We start from the raw sequence: 24,292 nt of genomic DNA, 5'->3' as shown, positions 1-24,292 counted from the left end.
ATCCCACAAAATTAAATCTTATTGTTTTAATGCAAACGAAGCCCTCAGCCCAACATATGTTGGAGATGGAGGAGTTAGAGGAATAAATATCAGCATGGCTGCTGTGTCACTTTGAATGTTTTATGTGTATTTTTAGTATCCAGAGCTCTGCAATCATGGTTTGCAAACCACCTTGTCACCTACTCTGATGTCAGTAAATGACATCACACAGGAGTGCCGATACATCTGTCTTCATATATATTGTTTAATCTTTTGTGACCTTTTAACTGCAGCAGTGGAGGAAACCCCCAGCGGGGATCCATGGACTGACCTGAGGTTTAACACACTGAAAGATATGAGTCAGTATTGTGAAGAGCGTGTGATTAATCTGCATCTGCCTTATAATGTACAGAACGCTCTACTTCTGCCTTGGACCAGTTGTTTAGGTGGAAGATCTAAGTTCAGGCAACCTGGTGGTGAATTTGATTGTATGTAAAACAACAGACAGTACATATTATGTAGACACTCACTTACATCCCGGTGCTACATGAAGGTAACTTACTGAGATGCTTTCAAGTCATTTGTACTAAGCTTGTCTGTCACTCACTCATGCACACTAGAAAACCATCAAACACACCAAGCCTGTTGTATACGTTTTGATTGTTTTTGATAGTTCCATTGATGCTGAACGCGAGTTGACTCGCACCGTTGAAGCCAAAGCTATCTTTGCCCTCGTACTGACAGAAGGCTATTTTGGAAGTTAGTATGTGGGGAGAGATGTGTCAGCTGTTCAGCACTATGCTCCATCAAAGCAAGAAAAAAAGAGAAAGCGCTATAGGCTGTCTGCTTTGGAGACAGGGACGCAGCTCGCAAACCTGGGCCTGCTCTCCTTTGGCTAAACGTTTGTTGTTAATCTTAAAGGCTTTGTGTGGAACAAGACAAGACTCCGACCGAGCCGTTGTCATGGTGGAAGTTTTTATTCTTGTTTTTCAGGTGAAGGCTTTTAGTTTTTTTCTCATCGGTGCAACAAGAGGCCACGCAAGGATCTATTCTCTCTAGAAAAGCCCCGTTTAAGTTTAAGGTGGGTGCATTGCTGCAGGTGATATATATGTATATACGTATATGTATACATCTTTTCTTGTCATTATTTCTTTGTTTGCATACTTTAATATGAGAAGTCAAAATCTTTAACTCTCGGGTGTTTTAAGTTTGCTCATCTAATTTCAAAGATGTTTTTTTTTGTATTTCTATGGTATTTATTCATCTTACATGCCATCTTGGAGAAGAGCTCACTGGATATCATAACTGATCAGGCCTCTAGAGGTTGGTCTAGATAATGGTCGGTAGATTCAGTGTCATTGTGTGACGCATTATGAAATGTCAGTTAATGAGAAAGAATGGCCCTCCTCTTGGAACACTTAGAAAACCTCATAATGATAGTGGGAGGAGGCAGCGCCTGAAAAGTGTGTCATGATCTCACATATATTATTAATCAGTTACTGATGGGCAGTTCTCATTTGGCCTCTCCTTTGTTTTTTAAAGCTTCCCCTTCTTCTCAGTTCAGTGCATGCAGCCTGATCACAGCTGAGTCTATATTTGTGGTGCTGAGCTCAGCCAAGCGAGGTGACAGAGATTACTCTGCTCTTCTTCACCGAGGACTGGCATGCCATCGCACCAGAGATCAACCATATCAGAGTGATGCCATGTGTTTCCATTTTGATAGGCCAATATTTTGGAAGTGATGGTTTATGGAATTATTAGCCTGAATGTAATTTGTTTGGCATGTAAAATGAAGTGTTGTCCATTACCTGAAAGAAGCTGCATGGCAGCAAATGTGAATGAGGCGTGAATGAGACGGTGCTTTTACAGCCAGATTGAGTTTGCTTTATAACAATTAAACCGCTTATTAGTTTTCTTCTGGGCCAGATCTGACATATATATATATATTTTTTTTTTAATCATCACCATTATAGTTGTAGCCCTTCTGTGATAACTGGGGTAAAAAGCAAACAAGATTCTCCAATCATACTGAGAGAAGAGCAGGAGGCATGGGAGACAATATACCTGGAGGAATAGTAGCTGCTGCAAGTAAGTTTTCTTCTCACACATCAATTTCGGTGTAGTAGCAAAACAGCTTTTGAATTTCTAATGCTTCATGTGTGTTTATGTGCCAGAGAACCGTCTGCTGGTAGTGAAGGGCTTGGAGGATGTGGAGGTGTCCGAATGTGAGGTTTGCTCCTTTGAAGTGAGCCTCAACTTGGCCTATATCGAGGGTCTGTGGACCAGAGATGGGATGCCGCTTAAGTCCAAGCCCAACTGTCGCATCAGCACGCATGGGAAGAAACACTCCCTCCTACTGAACAGGGTGGCTTTAGGAGACGCAGGCCTGTTCTCTTTTCAGGCCAACGGCATTCAGACCTCAGGCAGACTCAGTGTCACAGGTAAGGTGCTTATGTAGACTGTGCCACTACCACAGCCACAGTATTCTATTGTGTCCATGTGACCAAGACAAGACCTGACCACGGCATAAACATTCATATGATGGGACAAAGTAATTCAAATATGACTGCACTCTTGTCTTATACTACATCAGATAATAGCCTAATGTATAAAATGATGAATGAGAAGATAAGAAATAATAAGAGGTTATATGTCAGAAAGAGAAGAATCATGAAGAATCATTCAATCGGGAAAAATAATGCTTAAATATTTGTAGCCATGTTAGTTGCAGGGCTCTAGAGATGGTCATGTCTTATTATAGTATGTCTTGTTAAATCTCAACAACTGTTTAATGAATTGCTATGAGATTTGGTACAGGCATTCATAGCCCCCAGAGGATGAATTGTAATAAATGTAATCCCCTGACCTCCCACTTAATACCATCATTAGATCAAAGTTTAAATTAGCCCAATACATTGGTTTATGGTCCTGCAACTAATGGCATTCCCATCAGGCTCAGTTGTACTTTGTGTTTAGTGCTAATTAACAAAACGTGCTGATCTGCTAAATTAAGATGGTGAACACAGTACACATTATGTCTGCTGTACATCCACATTTTAGCATTATCATTGTGAGCATGTTTGCATGTAAACATTTGACTCAAGGCACTGCTGTGCCTACTGTTAGTACAGTGTCACAGGGTCACTAACAGAGTTGTAGTCTTGTTTCAACACTTTATAAGTCTTTCTTTCATCACCTTCATGAATGAACAAGCTAAATTAAAAATACTTGCCTTAAAGTCATTACAGGGTTACCAAAAAGCGATACAAGCAGCTTTTATAAAGTTCTGTTTGGTTGCACACAGCATTTAGTCCCGGTTTGGTTATCTTCTGCCAGCTAGGGACATCCACATAGTGACGGAGCTGGAGGATGTTGACACGATGGAGCGTCAACCCGTGAACTTCCTGTGTGAGGTCAACCAGGTGGATTTGGATGGTCGGTGGTACAGAGATGACAGCCGAATTCGACCTGGAGACAATATCAAGATCAGACAACAGGGTGAGAGACCAACAATGGGTTTTACTGAAACTAATAAGCCTAAAGAGTATAAAAACTCCGAGGCCTGTCACTCAATTTTGCTAAGAAGCTGTGTTTGAATGGTCAGTAATTGTTCCTCGGTGTAAATATATAAAATAGAAACTATATCCCCTGGTTAATCACAAACATTTTGCTTTGATCTGATTGCAGGTAAAACTCACACCCTGTTCTTCAAGTCAGTCAGGCCAGAGCATGCTGGAGAGATCAGATTCACTGCAGAGCGTGTCTCATCCTACGCAACTCTCACAGTGAAAGGTGAGCCACCAGATACGATTTAACATGGGTTTATGGAGAAAATGATTGAAGGTTTACAGCCTGTGCCTCCCTTCTTCAGAGCTCCCAGTCCAAATAGTGCGTCCTCTAAGGGTCAAGATAGCTATGTATCGCCACCGGGGTCTGCTGGAGTGCCAGGTGTCACGGCCTAATGCTCAGGTCAGGTGGTACAAGAACAGGAAGGAGCTCCAGCCTAGTAAGAAGTACCAACTGATCAGCCAAGATATCTACAGGCAGCTGACCATCGATGACATCTGCTCTTCAGATGAGGACACCTACACCTGTGATGCAGGAGATGACAACACCTCTTGTCAGCTTCTGGTGGAGGGTGAGATGGCTGCTATCACAGTAATAAAATGAAACAAAACAAGGTTTATGGCCTACAGTATGTTTTGCATTCATGTACCCACAATACTTTCATTATGAGTAATGCCTATGTGCATGATTCTAATGTGCCAACTAGAGTTTTTTTGTACTCTTATAAGTCAAGAGTTGGATCAGCACTGGTTAATGTGTATTATGGCTGTACATGCAGAGCAGGCTATCAGAATAGTGCGAGGGATGAAATCAGTGGAGGTGATGGAGCCAGAGCCAGCCCTGTTCCAGGTGGAGACCAGCTTGAAATCAGGGAGGCCTCCCCGGTGGACCCTGAACGGTGAGGTGCTGGAACCTTGCGCAGCAGTGAACATCGACAGGGAGGGCACCCTCCACAGCCTCTGTCTCGCCTCCACAGAAAGCTCCATGTCTGGGCCCATGGTCTTTGTAGCTGGAAAGAGTCGTTCCACTGCTCAGCTTACTGTCAAAGGTGAGTTGGCTTGGATTTTTGGTAATTTTAGGATTTTTGTAATGTTATTATTGTACAGGAACAATGTAAAAGTCAGTAAGAACCACACTTTATGTTAACGTTATTTAACAAAAGCTTCTTCACCTGGTGTGGCTCGGAGCAATCTGTATTCCCCCTAGAGCGGTTTGAGTTATTGGACATTGGGGGGACAGAGCTCAAAAACAGCCCAGTGAAATCTCTCTTTTTTTAGTTTAGTATTAGCACTTCTAAAACTTTTCAAAGTAATTTTAACTTTTAAAAGTTCAAAGCTCTCTCTCTCTCTCTCTCTCTCTCTCTCTCAAAGCTCTGAACTGTGTGTGCTCTCTGTGTTAGCCTTGCAAAGGATTGGCTTTCTGGAGTTTTATCCTGCTTTATTCCTGATGTATCCTAAGGAGACCTATATCCTCTGCATGGTCCTGAAAAGGTCTAACTTTGTAAAGTGAATGAATTCTTGATTTTGCCGGAGTGTTTCATTAAGTGGCTTTTACATCTCTCCCCTCTAGAGCGACCTCTTCAGGTTGCCCGCCACTTGGACGATGTACAGGCGAAGGAGAACAGCTCTGTGACTCTGAGCTGTGCGTTTGCCCCCTCTCCCAGGGTGGTGAGGTGGTTTAAAGGTCGTACGTCTCTGAAGACCTCAAACAAGTACAACATGAAAAGGGAAGGGAAACGAGCACAGCTGACCATTCATGGCTTGACAGCGACGGATGCAGGGCAGTACCGCTGCATGGCTGGGGGTTCACAGAGCACAGCTCATGTTCAGGTAGAAGGTAGGCTAAACATAGTTTGGGGGAAATTGAGGTGGAGTAATAACAATTTCTGTATTGGATATTCACTATCTTCAGATGATAATTTATGTCCCCCTTTTATTGTAGTGCGAACGCTGAAATTGGTTAAACACCTTGAGCCAAAGGAAGTTGAGGAGGATGGCATGGCCACATTTTCATGTGAGCTCAACTATGTGGTCGCCAACGTGGAGTGGCTCCTCAACAATGTTCGCCTCTATTGCAACGCCATCTACAGGATCCAGCATATGGGCACGATGCACAGTCTCACATTCAAAAAGCTACGGCCACAGCAGAGCATGGTCACCTTTAAAACAGGACTTCTCTCTGAGACTACCACTTTAAATGTCAAAGGTCAGCTTGGCGAATAACTGAAGTGTATGATTAGGATTTTTTTTCTTGCATTTCCATTTATTGATTTGTGAGAAACTTGCACACTTAAGTATGATGATCTTGGCTCCAGAGCGCCCGGCAGTGTTCCTGAGGTCTCTGGAGGATGCCGTAGGAGAAGAGCAAGGGGACGTCTGCCTGCAGTGTGAAATTTCCAAAGAGACGGTGACCCCTGTTTGGAGGAAGGATGGTATGGTCCTGACCGCTGATGATAAACACGAGTTACTCCAGTTTGGGAAGTCCATGGCACTGATCGTCCATTCCCTGAGCAAGGATGACGCTGGACAGTACACCTGTGACCTGGGCACCAGCCAAACAAAGGCCAAAGTTACCGTACATGGTGAGTAGTGCTAACATGTTGTTGGTTATTTGGGAAAAGCTCTACACCTTGAAATTCAAGTGTTGTGGTCAAATAGAGCTGTCTGTCTTTTGACAACAGTGCCACTAAATGATTGATAGAATGATAGAGGGAACTATGTTGCATTTTTTAATTGTGCACAGACACTAAAGCACTCAGGAATTAGAATAAAGAGACAATTGGTCATTCTGTCACAAAGATGTTCAATGACTTGGTACATTTTTCTCTCTCTGTAACGATATATTTATTTATTATATTTGCCTACAGACTTACACATCACTATTGTGCAACGTATGAAGACAACATCTGTTCTGGAAGGCGAAAACTGCACTTTTGATTGTCACCTCTCTCATGACGTTGATGATGAACCTTCCTGGATCATCAATGGCCAGGTGGTGGTCACCAATAGCCATATTCAGGTTATCAACAATGGCCGTAACTATAAGATGACCATCAGAGATGCTATACTGACCGATGCTGGAGACGTGGTCTTCACAATTAAAGACCTAAGCTGTAGGACCATGCTCTTTGTTAAAGGTATAGACCTTGTTGTCACAGATAAAATGATCCGCAATATTTTGTTTATGTGGGGGGGAACATGTCTCCGTTTTATTTTGAAATATGTCTCCTTTAGAGAAGCCAGTGCACATCTTCAGGGAGCTATTGAATGTCAAGGCGGTCCCGGGCGAGGACGCAGAGCTGAGCTGTGAGATCACCAAACCAGAAGCCACCATCCGTTGGCTGAAAAATGGCCACTTTATCAGACAGAGCACCAAGTATGAGATGAGTGTGGAGAAGAACCTGGCGCGATTGGTCATCAAGAATACCACCATCAGAGACTCTGGAGAGTACTGCTGTGAGGCTGATGGCATTGCCTCACGTGCCAAGCTAGATATCAGAGGTAGGTGAGGGCTTTTCAAAATAAATGTTGATGATGATTATTAATCGTCGTGCAATACTAGCCTCAAGTGATATGTCCTATTTTGCAATGTGGATCGGCGACTGGTGTAGTAAATGTGAAGCTCGACTCACTTTTCACTTTTCATTCTTCATTATTCCTTTCAGAACTTCAGCACACATTTGCAATCGAGTTAAGGGACACGCGAGCAGAGGAAAAGGGTAAAGTTACCCTGGAGTGTGAGACCAGGCGGCCAGCCAAGCGGGTGACCTGGCTGAAGGGCATGGTGGAGCTGAGGTCTGGTAGGAAGTATGTCATCAGGCAGAAGGGTGTGGTGCTGTCCCTGACCATCACCTGTCTGGACAAATCAGACACAGATGTTTACATGTGTGATGTCGGTACCATGCGGAGCCGGGCCCAGCTGACTGTGCACGGTGAGAACATAGTAAAGGGAACACTGGGCATTGCATCACTGTGGTTCAGGGTCACGGTAGTTGGGCTAAAGGTACTGTATGTGGGCCACATCGGGACGAATACTGCATGTCAGCTAAAAAGTATATATTTACTGTGGTTTTAAATGCTAAGCTAAAATGACCTTAAAAATAAATTTTATTATTGTTACAGGAGCTGTATTTAAAATTCTGAACATTAATATGGCAGCAAAAAACAATTTGCTATGAACAGATATAGTTGAGTAGTATCTACCTGAGCAGAGAATGAGGATGCTCTCGCTCTGTGCTTTGTTGACATAGCCGGGCTGGCCTTGCGCACTTTTAGTGCGTTTTTGTGCATGTCACGTTGAGTCGTCGAGAGGCAATCGAAATGCTCCCAATCTCGTATCTTGCACCTTTAAGTGTAATGCTCAGTGAACTACTAATGAATACCTTGTATAATGTTTATCGGAATTTCAACTTTTCGATCTGTTACGTGTTTCTCTCAGGTGAGAAGGTGTTGATCCTGGATGAATTAGAGGATGTTGAGTGTCTAGAAGGCGACACGGTCACATTCAGGTGTCGAATTTGTCCCAGTGACTACAACGTGGTCAAGTGGTATCTAGACGAGACTCTGCTGTACACCAATGAGCTCAATGAGATCCAGATGGTGCTCGGAGGCTACCACACCCTCACATTTAGACAGCTTGCTCGCAAAGACACCGGCACTATCTCGTTTGCCGCAGGGGACAAAAGATCGTATGCATCCCTGTTGGTTAGAGGTGAGTTTTTAATCTGACAGAGTGTTTTAATTTACATTTTCACTGAACATTCCTTATTTTGCGTTCATTTCTTCATGCTACCAGAGAGGCGTCCCACCATCATTAAAGCACTGGAGGACTGTGAGGCCTTTGAAGGAGGTGGTTTGGTTTTGTCTTGTTTGGCCTCCAAGCCATGTCACATCCTGTGGTACAAAGATGGCTGCAAGATGTGGAACTCCTCAAGGTATTTTGCCAGTCGTTCCGGCTGTGAGGCCCGGCTAACAATTCGGGAGGTCTGTAACAACGACGCCGGAGTGTACGAGTGCAGTGCTGGATCTGTTACAACTAGGGCTGTTGTAACTGTCAAAGGTATGAAAATAATTAGATTGACCTGTCATTACAGGACCGGTATTGCTTACTATTGCCCAATATTAAATGCCAGAGGGATGTGTGATTATAATGGGTTGTACAGGTAGTATTCTATTTTTCCTAGTCTTTGTTGTTTTTTTTAGCCATCCCAGCAGAGTTCACCCAGTCTTTAAAGTCTGTGGAGGCCAAAGAGGGGGAGACCGTGACCCTGACCTGTGAATACTCCCTACCTGGGGTCCAGTTCCACTGGAGGAGAGGTTTTGAAAGTATCAGGTCTGGAGACAAGTACCTGATGAAACAGAGGAAGACAATCAATTCTCTGACCATAAAAGCCCTGAAGCCTGACGACTCAGGAGAATATACATGTCAGTGTAGAGATCACCGCACTACAGCAAGCCTCAAAGTACATGGTATGTCATTAACTTTTCCTCACCTTCATGTGCAAACCTAATTTTACCAATAACCTACACAGTGCACAGTTTCATCAAAGCACACTTTCACAGAAGTGTATTTGAAAGTCAATTCATCATTTTCTGTGTCAGATTCTCACAGATTTGTTGTCTTGCTCTGCAGTAATATTGATGCATGCACATTAAATCAGTCTATGGTTTATACTGTGGCTATTTGTCATGAATGCATCTCCATGCATCAAACCTTGTCATCAATACTGTGCACAGTTTCCCCATTTTCACTTTGCTCCTTACTGTATTATTTTCCAGCTATTCCCATCACATTCATACAGCAGTTAAAGAACATGCAAGCAGAAGAGGGAAGCAATCTCCTACTGCGCTGTGAGCTGTCTAAACCTGGAATTCCAGTGGAGTGGAGTAAGGGACATGAGCTGTTGAAGAATGGAGTTAAATACCAGATAAGGAAAAGGGAGACCACCCTGGAGCTTCTGATCTGGAAGCCTGTTTCTGAAGACAGTGGGGTCTACAGCTGCCAGTGTGCTGATCAGGTGACATCCGCCACCGTCACAATCACTGGTAAGACATAATTAACGAATGGGCTAACTAATGGTTTTAAATCCATTTTGACAATTAATGTTGATAACAATCAATAGTTCATTCATGTCAATCTATACTCACCTGTGACTCCTCAGCTCTCCCAGTAGCCTTCAAGCAGAAGTTGAGGAATGTGCTGATTGAGGAGGGCAACACTGCGATTCTACGCTGTGAGCTGTCAAAGTCTGGTCACACCGTGGAGTGGAGGAAGAGTGGGAATGAACTCATCAAGAGTGGAGAGAAATATCACATGAGGCAGAGAGAAGTGCTAATTGAACTGAAGATCTTTGATGTTACACCTGAGGACAGCGACATCTACACATGCATCTGTGAAAGCATAGAGACCACTGCAACGCTGACTGTTAATAGTGGGTTTTTGTTATTGAAAGAGTTTCATTATATTCTACTTTTTATATGGAGACAGAATAACAAAAGACAGAATTAGATCAGTAACATTCCTTGTATGATAAGTAGGCTACTCACAAAACGTACATGGGAACTTCGATTGTCACAATAAACAAAAGGATTTAAAAAAAATAATTTGAACATCTGAACACCATTTGACATTCTGCAAACAGAAAAGAGAAAAAAGAGAGTTAAAGTGTTAAAATAATCTGGTTTTGATATAGAAACATGCAGCGAGTAGCCTACAGATCTGAGCATTTAAGAAATGAAAATATGATAGTTGCTACGATTTAGCAAGATGCTAAACTTTGTTTGCATTCTTCTCATCCGGGCAAAGCACACAATTATGTTCAAGAAAAATAGCACAATAATATACAAACGCAGACTGCTGTTTATTAAATTCTTGTGATTATTGATTTCTTCATGACCTAACTTAATCTTTGCCTGTCAGCTCTTCCCGTCACCTTCAAGCTAAAACTGAAGAACTTCCAAGTGGAGGAAGGACACAGCATCACGCTGGAATGTGAGATCTCTAAAGTGGGTGTCCCAGTGGAGTGGAGGCTTGGGGGAGATCTGCTGGAGAACGGAGAGAAGTACCACATTAAGCAGAGGGGCTCGGCCCTCGAGTTGATCATCAGAGATGCTGAACCAGAGGACAGCGGGATCTACACCTGTGTGTGTAGAGAGCAGAGGACAAAGGCCACTGTTAAAGTCATTGGTATGTTCAATGTGTGAGATGAGTGAAGGGAAGCATACCTTCTTGTTTCTTTGTTTATTGTGAATTGATCCTTTTTTAGAGGTATATTGACCTACTTGTAAACCGCTTCAGACCAGTGGGATCTAGGCCAAGACATACTGTCCTTAAGAGTCTGATTTAAAGCTAGAATGAAGATATTGAATATGAAACTAGATGACTTAAGGCATCCAACCAACCAAGTCCTAGCTAACTCGCAAGGAAGGAGGCTAAATAACGTTTCAAAGTAAGGCTACTTCTAGCTTTACAAAGAGACATAACAGACATTTATGCTAATCCCATGTAATTTGGGACAAAAAAACAAGCTGTTTTTTGCATGTAGTATACATGTGTTATTTTTGTCTATTCTAAAAAATGGTGTGATTGAATATTGCTAAACTAAACAGTCTTGAAATTGGGAAAAAAAGTGGAAAAGCTAAGACTCTTGTGGATCCAATGAGCCCAATTGTATTCATATGTGATGATGTTAGTCCCCATAGAAGCCATTTCATTGTAGGAAGGTCATTTTTGGACCGGTTATGACTTCTAACATAATCATAGCCTCATGGAACTTTACAACAACAAACTAGAGACCTTCAGCATTCAGAGGATTTATGGCTTTCCAAGGTATATTGGCAATAAGGGGGCTTCTGAGCAATTTCTAGAATAAAGACATAAAAGTGCAGGGGAATGGCCATCATGTTCTCAGCCCTTATAGACTCAATCAAACACAATGTTTATTACACATTTATGACCTTAAAAGCTTGACACAGTGCTGAGCTGCTTTCAGATGATATAAACTTCTATGTAGCTCATACTGTTGACCTGCTATCCCACCTAAAGTTCCCATGTCTCCCCCTAAAAAAGACAACAATGGGTGTATGAGTCTCTTAGGGTTAATGATCTTGCTTGTGTTCTAGTTTACATGTATAGTACAGTATCTGTGTTTGGCTCCACAGCTGTTCCCGCCACATTTAAAGTAAATCTGAAGAGCCAGGAGGCTGAAGAAGGGAACAGTGTGAATTTACGCTGTGAGCTGTCAAAGAAGGGAGTCCCGGTGCAGTGGCAGAGAGGCACTCACGAAATATCTGAGCAGATATATCGGGGGAAGTATCAGATGAAGTCAGAAGGAAAGACAGCTCAGATGACAATTCACAACGTCCAACCAGAAGATGCAGGGAAGTACAGCTGCATCACAGGAGATCAGAAAACCACCGCTGAAGTCAAAGTGAAGCGTAAGTTTGAAGCAAAAGAACTTGCAAAGACCAATAAGAACACATCTGGTGCCCATATTAGATGTGCAGTACATTTAAAATAATAATTCTATGTTTATAAACAAGTCATTTTGATAATGTCTAAAAAGACGTTATTATGGGTGTCTAGTCCATGACTCAGCTGTCTCAGTAGATCTCTTATTTACTGAAGTGACTTAGTGATACATAACTATGTACAGTTCGTTTAGCGCAAAATCCCAAAACCCATACCTATGATACCAAAGTGTTTTTAAAAAATGTTTTCAATGGCGTTAAGGAGAGGTAGAACAGGAAAATGGAAGAACGTGCTCCTTGTATTGCAACAAAAAAAAATCTAGGAGTGAGGGAAGAGCATGAGGGCAGGAGCATTTGATCAAGAGGAAACGGCAGGTAGCAAATCAATGCAATCAATGAATTCAGGGTTTTCTACTTTACCTACAACAGCACTCCCTGTGACATTCAAACGAGAGATCCAGTGCCTGGAGGTGAAGGAAGGGGACAGTGGAGTTTTCTGCTGTGAGCTCTCCAAACCCGGAGCTCCAGTGGACTGGAGGAAAGGCAGGGCGATCCTAAAGCCTGGAGACAAATATGAGATGAAGCAGGAGGGACGTCTCACTAAACTGGTCGTCAACAACGTAGTGGAGAGCGATGCTGGCAAATATATCTGCAAGACTAAAGACAGCCAATCGACTGCTGAGCTCACTGTCCAAGGTAAGAGAAATTAAAGTCAAAACGCCCCCACATATGTTGAATTCATTATTTTGTGAAGCAAATTTTTTGCATTCTTTTTTTTTTTTTAATTCTCCCAATTCAACAGAATCACCTGAGCGCAGACGCCAACGAGGTCAGCTCTAACGTAGTACAATAAAAAACTAAATAGACCCTTTGTGTATTAGCGCTGTGTGAGCTCCATTATGTAGATTCACTCAAACTCAATGGAGAGATTATTTCATATCTTGTCCTGCTTACGGCTTAATGTCACAGTACTTGGCGTGTACTGTACATTACTCATAAGCTGGGTGAGAAGATACAGTAGATGGGATGTGGATTCACGTCATGTGGGATGTGTAGGCAATAGTTTGCAATTACATACATACATCCCAAACTGTAACTAAATGTGAGCATCAGTATTAGCTTCAATGTTTTTCATGTAAGTGATATTACATGTTTAATATGTAATATCATACCATATAATTCATTCCACTGTCACTGCTACAATGCAACTTCCATGTAATATTGATTATGTTCCTTGTCATACTTAAGAAAATGAAATGTGTTATTGAATTCAGTAGAATTGTGCATGATCATATGACTATTACCATGTTTACTTTTTAGCTGTTTGGTCTGAATGAGATTAGCTCTCCGTCAATCTTTATTTGGCTCTACATTTTCATTAAAGCTTTAAACTGTTCAGGCTGCAAAAACAAGTTTCCTTTTGAGAATTAATTCTAATGTGATCTTTAATTCTAACTGTGTGAAATACTTTTTTTCCGCTTTTATTTCTTTTAGTTGATTTCCAATTTTATGTACTTTTTTTTAATTAACAGATTTACCACCAAGTTTTAAGATGCCACTAGTCAACCAGGAGGAGACGGAGGGCAACAGTATGTTTCTGCGCTGTGAGCTCAACAAACCTGCCCCTTCGGTGGAGTGGAGGAGAGGAGGAGAGCTGCTGAAAAATGGAGACAAATACCAGATGAGGAAGAAGGATCTGCAGGTGGAGATGAAGATTGCGGACCTTAGTCTGGATGACACTGGAGATTACACCTGTATATGTGGAGAAAAAAGTACAAAAGCTAGGATCATTGTGAATGGTGAGTACTGCATACACGACTGTACAATAAGTTGCATTGTTTTGCTTTAGTGCTTTTGAGTGCACTCAAACAGCTGATATATACATACAGTAAGTCAAAAGGTAAAATATAAAACATACAATTGAGTTATTGTTGGTTTCAGTGGATTTCACAAACTTTGGAAACTAATATAAAACACAAAGTTCTCTGAAAGTCCAGAGGATTGACTGGTATTTTTTATTTTGGTGACATCTTTGCCGTTGCGCTTGCCAGAACTTGGAAACACTGTCTTGTATTATAAGCTCTGTCTTTGCATTTCTGTTGATGATGATGATGTTTCTGGCGTTTTCTTTTTCAGCCCACTAATTTTGTTTTATTTTGGCTAGCAATGTTACGCTTCCTTTTGTGTTTCCAATCATTTTGATATTCATCCCGTGGTCTGTTCTAGAGCGGCCCATCAAATTCCTCCAAGAACTGAGGAATATTCAGGTGCAGGAAGGCAATGGAGTGACACTGTGCTGTGAGCTCTCCAAACCTGGCACTCCAGTGCAGTGGATGAAGGGAGACAATGCGTTGACCAACGGAGAGAAATACCAGATGAAGCAGAGTGGCTCCACCTTGGAGCTCATCATCAGAAAAAGCCAGCCCGAGGACAGTGGCACATACAGCTGTGTTTGTGATGACATAAAAACTACGGCCACCATCATCATCACTGGTGAGAACCATACACATTATGTCCCAGAGAACATGATTATGCTTTGGCAATTTGCACATCCTATTTTCGCGGCCATTCCTCAGCGATCCCGGTAACTTTCAAGCAAAAGTTGAAGAACCAGGAAGCCGTTGAGGAGGGCAGCGTGACACTGCGCTGTGAGCTTTCTAAACCAGGAGTCCCAGTGGAGTGGAGGAAAGATGCTCAGCTTCTGAAGGAGGGAGACAAGTATCAGATGAAACAGGAGGGCAGGATGGCTGAGCTGCTGATCAGAAACTTGACTCTCGCAGATTTGGGGGAGTTCAGCTGTTTTGTTGGCACTGTTGTGACTTCAGCTGACATCAAAGTAAGAGGTATGTTTTCCATGGAAAGACACTGTTCGGCTGGTTATTTGTTTCTTAACCGCAGTGAAACTGACTCATGGACACATGGCAGATGTGTTAAGAAACAATTATTTTCTAGTAAAATGAAAGTAAGAGTGCACTATTGCAATTTTGCTTAATTTGTTGATGTTGTTTTTCCTCAGCAATTCCTGTAACATTTAAACAAGAGGTGGAGAATTTGGAGGTGAAGGAAGGGGACAGTGGAGTGTTCTGCTGTGAGCTCTCCAAACCTGGAGCTCCAGTGGACTGGAGGAAAGGCAGAGTCATCCTCAAACCTGGATACAAATATGAGATGAAACAGGAGGGACGTCTCACTAAACTGATCATCAACAACATGGAGGAGAGTGATGCAGGGAAATACACCTGCAAGACTAAAGACACACAATCAACTGCTGAGCTCACCGTCAAAGGTAAAGTGGAAACCCCACGTCGAAACCAGGATATGTAAGCCTTTCTCAGATTGAATTAAATTGAGAGAAATTACTAAAATAGAATAAAATAGAATAATATAAATCAATAAAAGATGTTATACGATTTAAAATTAGGAGTAGGAAATTCCCAATCAAGCAACTGCTACTAATTAACTGAACATTTTCAAAGAAAATAACCAGTCCTTGGTTCTTCTCCATGCAGCTCCTCCCATCACATTCAAGACAAAGTTAAGGAACCAGCAGGTGGAGGAGGAGAACAGCATGACGTTGAACTGTGAGCTGTCGAAGCCCGGCCTCGCTGTGGAGTGGAGGCAAGGACAAGAGCTGCTGAAGAATAATTTTAAGTACCAGATTAAAAATCGAAACAGCAGCATGGAGCTGACCATCAAGAACGCACAGCTGGAAGACAGCGGCCTTTACAGCTGTGTCTGCGGTGACGTCAAGACCACAGCCAACATCACCATTACACGTAAGCGAAGATTGTAAATGCAAGCGAGTGTGTTGAGTGTTTTTGCATTTAAAAAAAAAAAGACATTTGTGATTATGCAGGTTTTGAAGTTGGGCATTTGAATGAATGAGGGAGTAAAAGAGTGAAAATATCTTTTCACATTTTTTTCTGCATTTTTTTCTGCTCTCAAGAGTAAAGTGTTTTGACTTCATGAAAGTCAAAGGCAGGCTAACATAAAAACAAACATTAAACAAAACAACATGAACTTTTTCCACAGCTATCCCCCTCACCTTTAAAATGGGTCTGAAGAACCAGGAGGCCCCCGAAGGAGGCAACGTGTCCCTCCGCTGTGAGCTGTCCAGGTCCGGGGTGCCTGTGCAGTGGTGGAAGGCGGAGGACCAGCTCCATCATGGGGGAAGATATCAGATGACACTGAAGGAGAAGACAGCTGAGATGCACATCAAAAACATCCAGCCCGAGGATGTCGGGGAGTACAGCTGTGTCTTGGGAGAGCAGAAGACTACGGCTGAAGTCAACGTGAGAGGTATTTGACATGCTGCCATTTATACATGCACTTAAAACTTTCATTGCGTTTCATAGTTGTTGTTGCTGGAGTCATCTTTAATGATCCATCTTTAGCCAATGCAGCTCTGTGTTCTGTGATAGCACTGCTGTTTAACTGTATTTTTGTTGCTTTGACAAGCCGTTAACAGTGTGAGAACGAAGCTGAAGATAATCACGTCAGTATTTTACATTTTTGGTGTTAATTCAGCATTTGTAACACAATATTTCCTTGCTTTCTGTTACCAGCGGCAGCGTCAGTGTTCTTTGAAAAGGAACTGGAGAACAAAGCGGTGATGGAGGGGAAATCTGTGCTGCTGTCTTGTGAAGTTTCCAGTGCTACTGTCCCTGTCACTTGGAAGAAGGACAACACTGTGTTGGAAGAAGGGGGACAATGCATTTTAAAGAAGAATGGCCCCACACACACACTAGAGATCAAGAAACTTCACCTTGAGGATGCTGGAGAGTACTGCTGTATCACCAGAGGCAAGAGGAGCACTGCCAAGCTGATTGTGAGGGGTAGGTGGATGCTACAGCAGACTTTTATCCCTTATAAACTGATATATTTGAGAAATGTGCCATGAATACTAAGCAACAGGTCACTCTCATCTAAGTTGTTGTAAATATTTCCCATTCCATCTCTAAAAAGCCAGCTGCATATAGCTTCCTCTTCCTCCACAGAGCGCGTGCGGATCGTCACAGAGCTGCAAGGTATAACGGTGACCGCGGGTGAGGATGCAGTGTTTGTGTGTGAGCTGAGCCATGCGGACGTGAGTGAGGGTGTCTGGTGGCTCGGCTCCAGCCCTCTGCAGGAGAACGAGATGAACCAGATGACGTGGCAGGGTCGCCAGCACCGACTGGTCCTCACCATGACAACACCTGAAGAGACGGGCATTGTGGCATTTGTGGTTGGGGAGGAGAGGACCTCTGCACGTCTGCTGGTTGTTCCTAAGGCCAACGGTGAGCATTAACATGAGGCAAAGAGTGCATTTTAATGCTTTCCCCTGAGTCATTCTAAAGTTTGATTTCAAATTCTAGTTTTATTTGAGGAGAAGCCTAAAGACGTTGTGATCATGGAAGGAGAGACAGCCACTTTGTCCTGCACAACCTCGGATTTTACCTCTCCGGTTACGTGGAGGCGCAACCACATCCCCCTCCAAAACGGTGATAAATATGAGATACGCAAAGAAGGAAAAGTCAACCTATTGCTTATCCGTGATGTGGATCCCCTGGATACTGGTTCATACTCCTGTGATACAGGAGATGTGCAGAGTAGTGCCGAACTTACGGTCACAGGTAAAAATGGAAGTTATGTTGCTTTTAGATAGTGGATTATTGATACACATTCTAATGAAAAAGAGGTAGAGTCTGTAAAACCTACCTTCCTCCCTTGGAATGATAAATGTTACGTCTGTTGTCTTTGAAAAGTAATTATATTTGTCAAACTATACCATACTACTACACTAAATTACTACATTATTAACCCACATGGGTCTTTCTCTCCTATTTCCCAGAGCTCCCACCATTCTTCCAAGAAGAACTGCAAAGTGTGGAAGTCGAGGAGGGAGGTTCAGCCTCTCTGTGCTGTGAGCTGTCTAAACTTGGAGTGCCGATTCAATGGATGAAGAACAGGCTGCCACTGAGAGCCAGCAGAAAGTACGAGATCAGGCAGGACGGCTGCCTCCTCCAGCTAAACGTCAAGGAACTCAAACTTGAGGACAGCGGCAATTACACGTGTCAAGCAGGAAGTGCAGAGACCACTGCTACTGTGTCAGTGAAAGGTGTGTGCATTTGCCGTTTCCTCTGTTTCAATGAACTGCAAATTTGTACGACATCAGAAATACACTTAGTCAAAGAAAAGTAATGCATTTGTCAGTTACCCAATACTTTTTGGAACTCATCGCATTTTCCAACATAGCAATTGCCACACAAATGTTTCCAAATGGAATTTAATCAGTGCATTTTGTTGACAGTAATGAATGCAGTCCAGCCCACATATTTGTGACAGTGAACCTCTGGCTTTAAAACTCAAATGCTGCATGTGCTATTATACTAAACTAACACGCTAACCTAGATGTATCGTTTTATTCTTCCTAACCCTTTTTCTCAGAGCTTCCTCCATTCTTCAAGAAAGAATTAAGAAGTGTGGAGGCTGAAGAGGGAGGTACAGCCTCTCTGTGCTGCGAGCTGTCTAAAGCTGGAGTGACGGTACAATGGAAGAAGAACAAGCTGCCACTGAGAGCCAGGGGGAAGTACGAGATGAAACAAGATGGCTGCCTCCTGCAGTTCCACATCAATGATCTCAAACCTGAGGACAGAGGCAGCTACACATGTCAAGCAGAAAGTGCTGAGACCACTGCTACTGTGTCAGTAAAAGGTTGGTGCATTAAAAGATTTGAATGTCAATTTAATATTAGCATGATAAATCAGAAAATCAGAAAACTAAACCTGGTTATTTTTCAACAATTGTTTTGATAATCAGAACTTTCTGAAAATTAATAATTTATCGTAATATGGAGGAAGGTCCACTGATCATAATTTATGACAGAAGTTGGCTGCTTATTTGGGTCTTCCTTGCTCATGTCTTAGATGTTTCTTCCGTTACATTAAAAGATTTTACATCATCATTCTCTTGCCCTCCTATTTCTCCCAGAGCTCCCAGCATTTTTCAATGAGGAATTGCGCAACGTGAATGCTAAGGAAGGAGGTACAGCCTCCCTGTCTTGTGAGCTGTCTAAGCCTGTCGTACCAGTACAATGGAAGAAGAACAAGCTGCCACTGAGAGCCGACAGGAAGTACGAGATGAAGCAGGATGGCTGCCTCCTTCAGCTCCACATCAAAGAACTCAAACCTGAAGACAGTGGAAGCTACTCATGTCAAGCACAAAGTGCAGAAACCACTGCTACTGTGTCCGTAAAAGGTTTGTTCATTTGGAAATCTGCATGGTATATTTGACAGTAAAGCTCTACATCATGGAAAACTATTTTCAAATGATTAGTTGTTCACATCTGAACTTGCTGAAACTCAATATTTCCCAGTAGTGTAAATCTATTGTGTACATCTTTTTTAGCCTTAACTTTATTATGTCTTAAATGAAATTTATGTTCTACAAAAACACTGTGTTACCCCATTAACATTTTATATTTCACAGAACTCCCACCATTTTTCAAAGAAGAATTGCAGAACATGAAGGTAGAGGAGGGAGGTACAGCCTCCCTGTGCTGTGAGCTGTCCAAACCTGGCGTATCTGTACAATGGAAGAAGAACATGCTGCCATTGAGAGCCAGCAGGAAGTATGAGATGAAGCAAGATGGCTGCCTCCTTCAGCTCCACATCAAGGATCTCAAACCCGAGGACGGCGGCAGCTACACATGTCAAGCAGGAAGTGCTGAGACCACTGCTACTGTGTCAGTAAAAGGTGTGTGCATTTGGAGAATTCTGACTTTATCAGAACATTTTACTCTCAGAACAAACATGTTCCTGAACTTTCTCCGGTTGATCTGGCAGTCATTATGTTAGCCTACACTATATGGTAAAACCACTCACTTAGAAAATAGGTTTTCCCAAAAACAACAAAAAAGGTACACATTTTGTGCTGGTGGGTTGTGGAGCACTTTTCCCATTGCATGTTCAATTCTGTTTTTCCTTGCTGATTTCCTCAGAGCTCCCACCATTCTTCAAGGAAGACTTAGAAAGTGTGGAGGCTGAAGAGGGAGGTACAGCCTCTCTGTGCTGTGAGCTGTCTAAGCCTGGAGTGTCAGTGCAATGGAGGAAGAACAAGCTGCCACTGAGAGCCAGCAGGAAGTATGAGATGAAACAAGATGGCTGCCTCCTCCAGCTGCACATCAAGGATGTCAAACCCGAGGACAGTGGCAGCTACTCATGCCAAGCAGAGAGTGCAGAGACCACTGCTACTGTGACAGTGAGAGGTGTGTGCATTTGGCAGTGAACAGTTTAGTATTTGCTCTGCATGCATTTGAGCACACAGAAAAATCCTGTGTATTCTGTTAAGATTCTCTTATGGAATATGTTATGTTGCTATTATTGTTAATTATTCTATATTATAAGTTGGTCGAAAAGCTTTGATGATATCTGCATTACCAAACACATTTCCTCCTGTTTGTTAGGTCGCAAGCATTCTCTGATTCCACATAAGATGTATAATTATGGTTTTCCCCCAATCCATACCCATATTTGCAGAGCTTATACCATTCTTCAACAAAGAATTACAAAGTGTGGAGGCTGAGGAAGGAGGCACAACCTCTCTGTGCTGTGAGCTGTCCAAAGCTGGAGTGTCTGTACAATGGAAGAAGAACAGGCTGCCACTGAGAGCGAACAGAAAGTATGAGATGAAGCAAGATGGCTGCCTCCTCCAGCTCCACATCAAGGATGTCAAACCTGAGGACAGTGGCAGCTACACATGTCAAGCAGAGAGTGCAGAGACCACTGCGACTGTGACAGTGAGAGGTGTGTGCATTTGGCAGTGAACAGTTTAGTATTTGCTCTGCATGTATTTGCGCACACAGCAAAATCCAGTGTACTTTCTTAAGATTCTCTTAAGTTTATGTAATATGTTGCTGTGTTGTTGTTATTTAGCTATCTACATTGTAAGTTGGTCAAAAAGCTTTGATGATATCTGCATTACCAAACACATTTCCTCCTATTTGTCAGGTCACAAGCATTCTCCGATTCCACTTAAGATGTATAATTATGTTTTTTCCCCCAATCCATACCCATATTTGCAGAGCTTATACCATTCTTCAACAAAGAATTACAAAGTGTGGAGGCTGAAGAGGGAGGTACAGCCTCTCTGTGCTGTGAGCTGTCTAAGCCTGGAGTGTCAGTGCAATGGAGGAAGAACAAGCTGCCACTGAGAACCAGCAGGAAGTATGAGATGAAACAAGATGGCTGCCTCCTCCAGCTGTACATCAAGGATGTCAAACCCGAGGACAGTGGCAGCTACTCATGCCAAGCAGAGAGTGCAGAGACCACTGCTACTGTGACAGTGAGAGGTGTGTGCATTTGGCAGTGAACAGTTTAGTATTTGCTCTGCATGCATTTGAGCACACAACAAAATCCAGTATACTTTCTTCAGATTCTCTTATGGAATATGTTATGTTGCTATTATTGTTAGTTAGCTATCTACATTGTAAGTTGGTCGAAAAGCTTTGATGATATCTGCATTACCAAACACATTTCCTCCTGTTTGTTAGGTCACAATCATTCTCTGATTCCACATAAGATGTATAATTATGTTTTCCCCCCAATCCATACCCATATTTGCAGAGCTTATACCATTCTTCAACAAAGAATTACAAAGTGTGGAGGCTGAGGAAGGAGGCACAACCTCTCTGTGCTGTGAGCTGTCCAAAGCTGGAGTGTCGGTACAATGGAAGAAGAACAAGCTGCCACTGAGAGCGAACAGAAAGTATGAGATGAAACAAGATGGCTGCCTCCTCCAGCTCCACATCAAGGATCTCAAACCTGAGGACAGTGGCAGCTACACATGTCAAGCAGAGAGTGCAGAGACCACTGCTACTGTGACAGTGAGAGGTCTGTGCATTTGGCAGTGAACAGTTTAGTATTTGCTCTGCATGCATTTGCGCACACAGCAAAATCCAGTGTACTTTCTTAAGATTCTCTTATGGAATATGTTATGTTGCTGTGTTGTTGTCATTTAGCTATCTATATTGTAAGTTGTGCAAAAAGCTTTGATGATATCTGCATTACCAAACACATTTCCTCCTATTTGTCAGGTCACAAGCATTCTCCGATTCCACTTAAGATGTATAATTATGTTTTTTCCCCCAATCCATACCCATATTTGCAGAGCTTATACCATTCTTCAACAAAGAATTACAAAGTGTGGAGGCTGAGGAGGGAGGCACAACCTCTCTGTGCTGTGAGCTGTCCAAAGCTGGAGTGTCTGTACAATGGAAGAAGAACAAGCTGCCATTGAGACCCAGCAGGAAGTATGAGATGAAGCAATATGGCTGCCTCCTTCAGCTCCACATCAAGGATCTAAAACCCGAGGACGGCGGCAGCTACACATGTCAAGCAGGAAGTGCTGAGACCACTGCTACTGTGTCAGTAAAAGGTGTGTGCATTTGGAGAATTCTGACTTTATCAGAACATTTTACTCTCAGAACAAACACGTTCCCGAACTTTCTCCGGTTGATCTGGCAGTCATTATGTTAGCCTACACTATATGGTAAAACCACTCACTTAGAAAATAGGTTTTCCCAAAAACAACAAAAAAGGTACACATTTTGTGCTGGTGGGTTGTGGAGCACTTTTCCCATTGCATGTTCAATTCTGTTTTTCCTTGCTGATTTCCTCAGAGCTCCCACCATTCTTCAAGGAAGACTTAGAAAGTGTGGAGGCTGAAGAGGGAGGTACAGCCTCTCTGTGCTGTGAGCTGTCTAAGCCTGGAGTGTCAGTGCAATGGAGGAAGAACAAGCTGCCACTGAGAGCCAGCAGGAAGTATGAGATGAAACAAGATGGCTGCCTCCTCCAGCTGCACATCAAGGATCTCAAACCCGAGGACAGTGACAGCTACTCATGTCAAGCAGAGAGTGCAGAGACCACTGCGACTGTGACAGTGAAAGGTGTGTGCATTTGGCAGTGAACAGTTTAGTATTTGCTCTGCATGTATTTGCGCACACGGCAATATCCAGTGTACTTTCTTAAGATTCTCTTAAGTTTATGTATTATGTTGCTGTGTTGTTGTTATTTAGCTATCTACATTGTAAGTTGGTCAAAAAGCTTTGATGATATCTGCATTACCAAACACATTTCCTCCTGTTTGTTAGGTCACAATCATTCTCTGATTCCACATTAGATGTATAACTATGTTTTTTCCCCCAATCCATACCCATATTTGCAGAGCTTATACCATTCTTCAACAAAGACTTAGAAAGTGTGGAGGCTGAGGAAGGAGGCACAACCTCTCTGTGCTGTGAGCTGTCCAAAGCTGGAGTGTCGGTACAATGGAAGAAGAACAGGCTGCCACTGAGAGCGAACAGAAAGTATGAGATGAAACAAGATGGCTGCCTCCTCCAACTGCACATCAAGGATCTCAAACCCGAGGACAGTGGCAGCTACTCATGTCAAGCAGAGAGTGCAGAGACCACTGCGACTGTGACAGTGAGAGGTGTGTGCATTTGGCAGTGAACAGTTTAGTATTTGCCCTGCATGCATTTGCGCACACAGAAAAATCCAGTGTACTTTCTTAAGATTCTCTTAAGTTTATGGAATATGTTGCTATTATTGTTATTTAGCTATTTACATTGTAAGTTGGTCAAAAAGCTTTGATGATATCTGCATTACCAAACACATTTCCTCCTATTTGTCAGGTCACAAGCATTCTCCGATTCCACTTAAGATGTATAATTATGTTTTTTCCCCCAATCCATACCCATATTTGCAGAGCTTATACCATTCTTCAACAAAGAATTACAAAGTGTGGAGGCTGAGGAAGGAGGCACAACCTCTCTGTGCTGTGAGCTGTCCAAAGCTGGAGTGTCGGTACAATGGAAGAAGAACAAGCTGCCACTGAGAGCGAACAGAAAGTATGAGATGAAACAAGATGGCTGCATCCTCCAGCTGCACATCAAGGATCTCAAACCCGAGGATAGTGGCAGCTACACATGTCAAGCAGAGAGTGCAGAGACCACTGCTACTGTATCACTGAAAGGTCTGTGCATTTGGCAATAAAAAAAAATTGTTGTTAGCAATGCATGCATTCAGCCGCATGCCAAAATTTGAAGTCGGCTACTGATGTTTGTCTAAACCTTTTGGTATGTACTGAGCTGCTATTTCTACAGTTCCATCAATCTACATTGTACCTTTGCTGACAAGTCTTTATACTGTGTGCATCACCAAAGACAATTTGGTCCTCTTCCATTTAGGTTTCAAGCATTTTCCTATTACACTAAAGTTTTTTCCAATCCTTACCTTTTTCCC

At 42.6% G+C, this 24,292-nt stretch overlaps 1 protein-coding gene across 7 annotated transcripts in view; it reads left to right on the top strand.

Moving 5' to 3' along the window:
* Window positions 1-832: 832 nt before the first annotated feature.
* The window catches only part of obscna (obscurin, cytoskeletal calmodulin and titin-interacting RhoGEF a), a 44,572-nt gene continuing 21,112 nt past the window's right edge, over window positions 833-24,292 (top strand). For 4 of the 7 annotated variants that reach the window (XM_079158127.1, XM_079158124.1, XM_079158125.1 and 1 more), the window contains exons 1-43: window positions 833-1,060; window positions 1,953-2,067; window positions 2,154-2,420; window positions 3,316-3,477; window positions 3,667-3,771; window positions 3,851-4,117; window positions 4,325-4,594; window positions 5,116-5,382; window positions 5,488-5,751; window positions 5,861-6,127; window positions 6,413-6,682; window positions 6,780-7,046; window positions 7,211-7,477; window positions 7,984-8,256; window positions 8,341-8,604; window positions 8,748-9,014; window positions 9,324-9,590; window positions 9,707-9,976; window positions 10,465-10,731; window positions 11,706-11,981; window positions 12,444-12,710; window positions 12,817-12,843; window positions 13,547-13,813; window positions 14,241-14,507; window positions 14,591-14,857; window positions 15,031-15,297; window positions 15,521-15,787; window positions 16,044-16,310; window positions 16,577-16,846; window positions 17,009-17,287; window positions 17,366-17,623; window positions 17,842-18,108; window positions 18,438-18,704; window positions 18,981-19,247; window positions 19,479-19,745; window positions 19,990-20,256; window positions 20,528-20,794; window positions 21,073-21,339; window positions 21,614-21,880; window positions 22,158-22,424; window positions 22,669-22,935; window positions 23,214-23,480; window positions 23,757-24,023. In XM_079158127.1, coding sequence (XP_079014253.1) covers window positions 2,028-2,067; window positions 2,154-2,420; window positions 3,316-3,477; window positions 3,667-3,771; window positions 3,851-4,117; window positions 4,325-4,594; window positions 5,116-5,382; window positions 5,488-5,751; window positions 5,861-6,127; window positions 6,413-6,682; window positions 6,780-7,046; window positions 7,211-7,477; window positions 7,984-8,256; window positions 8,341-8,604; window positions 8,748-9,014; window positions 9,324-9,590; window positions 9,707-9,976; window positions 10,465-10,731; window positions 11,706-11,981; window positions 12,444-12,710; window positions 12,817-12,843; window positions 13,547-13,813; window positions 14,241-14,507; window positions 14,591-14,857; window positions 15,031-15,297; window positions 15,521-15,787; window positions 16,044-16,310; window positions 16,577-16,846; window positions 17,009-17,287; window positions 17,366-17,623; window positions 17,842-18,108; window positions 18,438-18,704; window positions 18,981-19,247; window positions 19,479-19,745; window positions 19,990-20,256; window positions 20,528-20,794; window positions 21,073-21,339; window positions 21,614-21,880; window positions 22,158-22,424; window positions 22,669-22,935; window positions 23,214-23,480; window positions 23,757-24,023 — 10,504 coding nt within the window. In that variant the 5' untranslated portion in view covers window positions 833-1,060; window positions 1,953-2,027. Of the gene's footprint in view, window positions 1,061-1,952; window positions 2,068-2,153; window positions 2,421-3,315; window positions 3,478-3,666; window positions 3,772-3,850; window positions 4,118-4,324; window positions 4,595-5,115; window positions 5,383-5,487; window positions 5,752-5,860; window positions 6,128-6,412; window positions 6,683-6,779; window positions 7,047-7,210; window positions 7,478-7,983; window positions 8,257-8,340; window positions 8,605-8,747; window positions 9,015-9,323; window positions 9,591-9,706; window positions 9,977-10,464; window positions 10,732-11,705; window positions 11,982-12,443; window positions 12,711-12,816; window positions 12,844-13,546; window positions 13,814-14,240; window positions 14,508-14,590; window positions 14,858-15,030; window positions 15,298-15,520; window positions 15,788-16,043; window positions 16,311-16,576; window positions 16,847-17,008; window positions 17,288-17,365; window positions 17,624-17,841; window positions 18,109-18,437; window positions 18,705-18,980; window positions 19,248-19,478; window positions 19,746-19,989; window positions 20,257-20,527; window positions 20,795-21,072; window positions 21,340-21,613; window positions 21,881-22,157; window positions 22,425-22,668; window positions 22,936-23,213; window positions 23,481-23,756; window positions 24,024-24,292 lie in introns of those variants that run through there. The other 3 variants (XM_079158129.1, XM_079158126.1, XM_079158128.1) reach the window with 2 other exon arrangements.

Source organism: Pholis gunnellus, assembly GCF_910591455.1.
Source record: "Pholis gunnellus genome assembly, chromosome: 4".
In the NCBI taxonomy this organism is placed as follows: Eukaryota; Metazoa; Chordata; class Actinopteri; order Perciformes; family Pholidae; genus Pholis; species Pholis gunnellus.
Note: the sequence above shows the minus strand (reverse complement) of the source record. Positions and strands in the feature narration are given on the sequence as shown.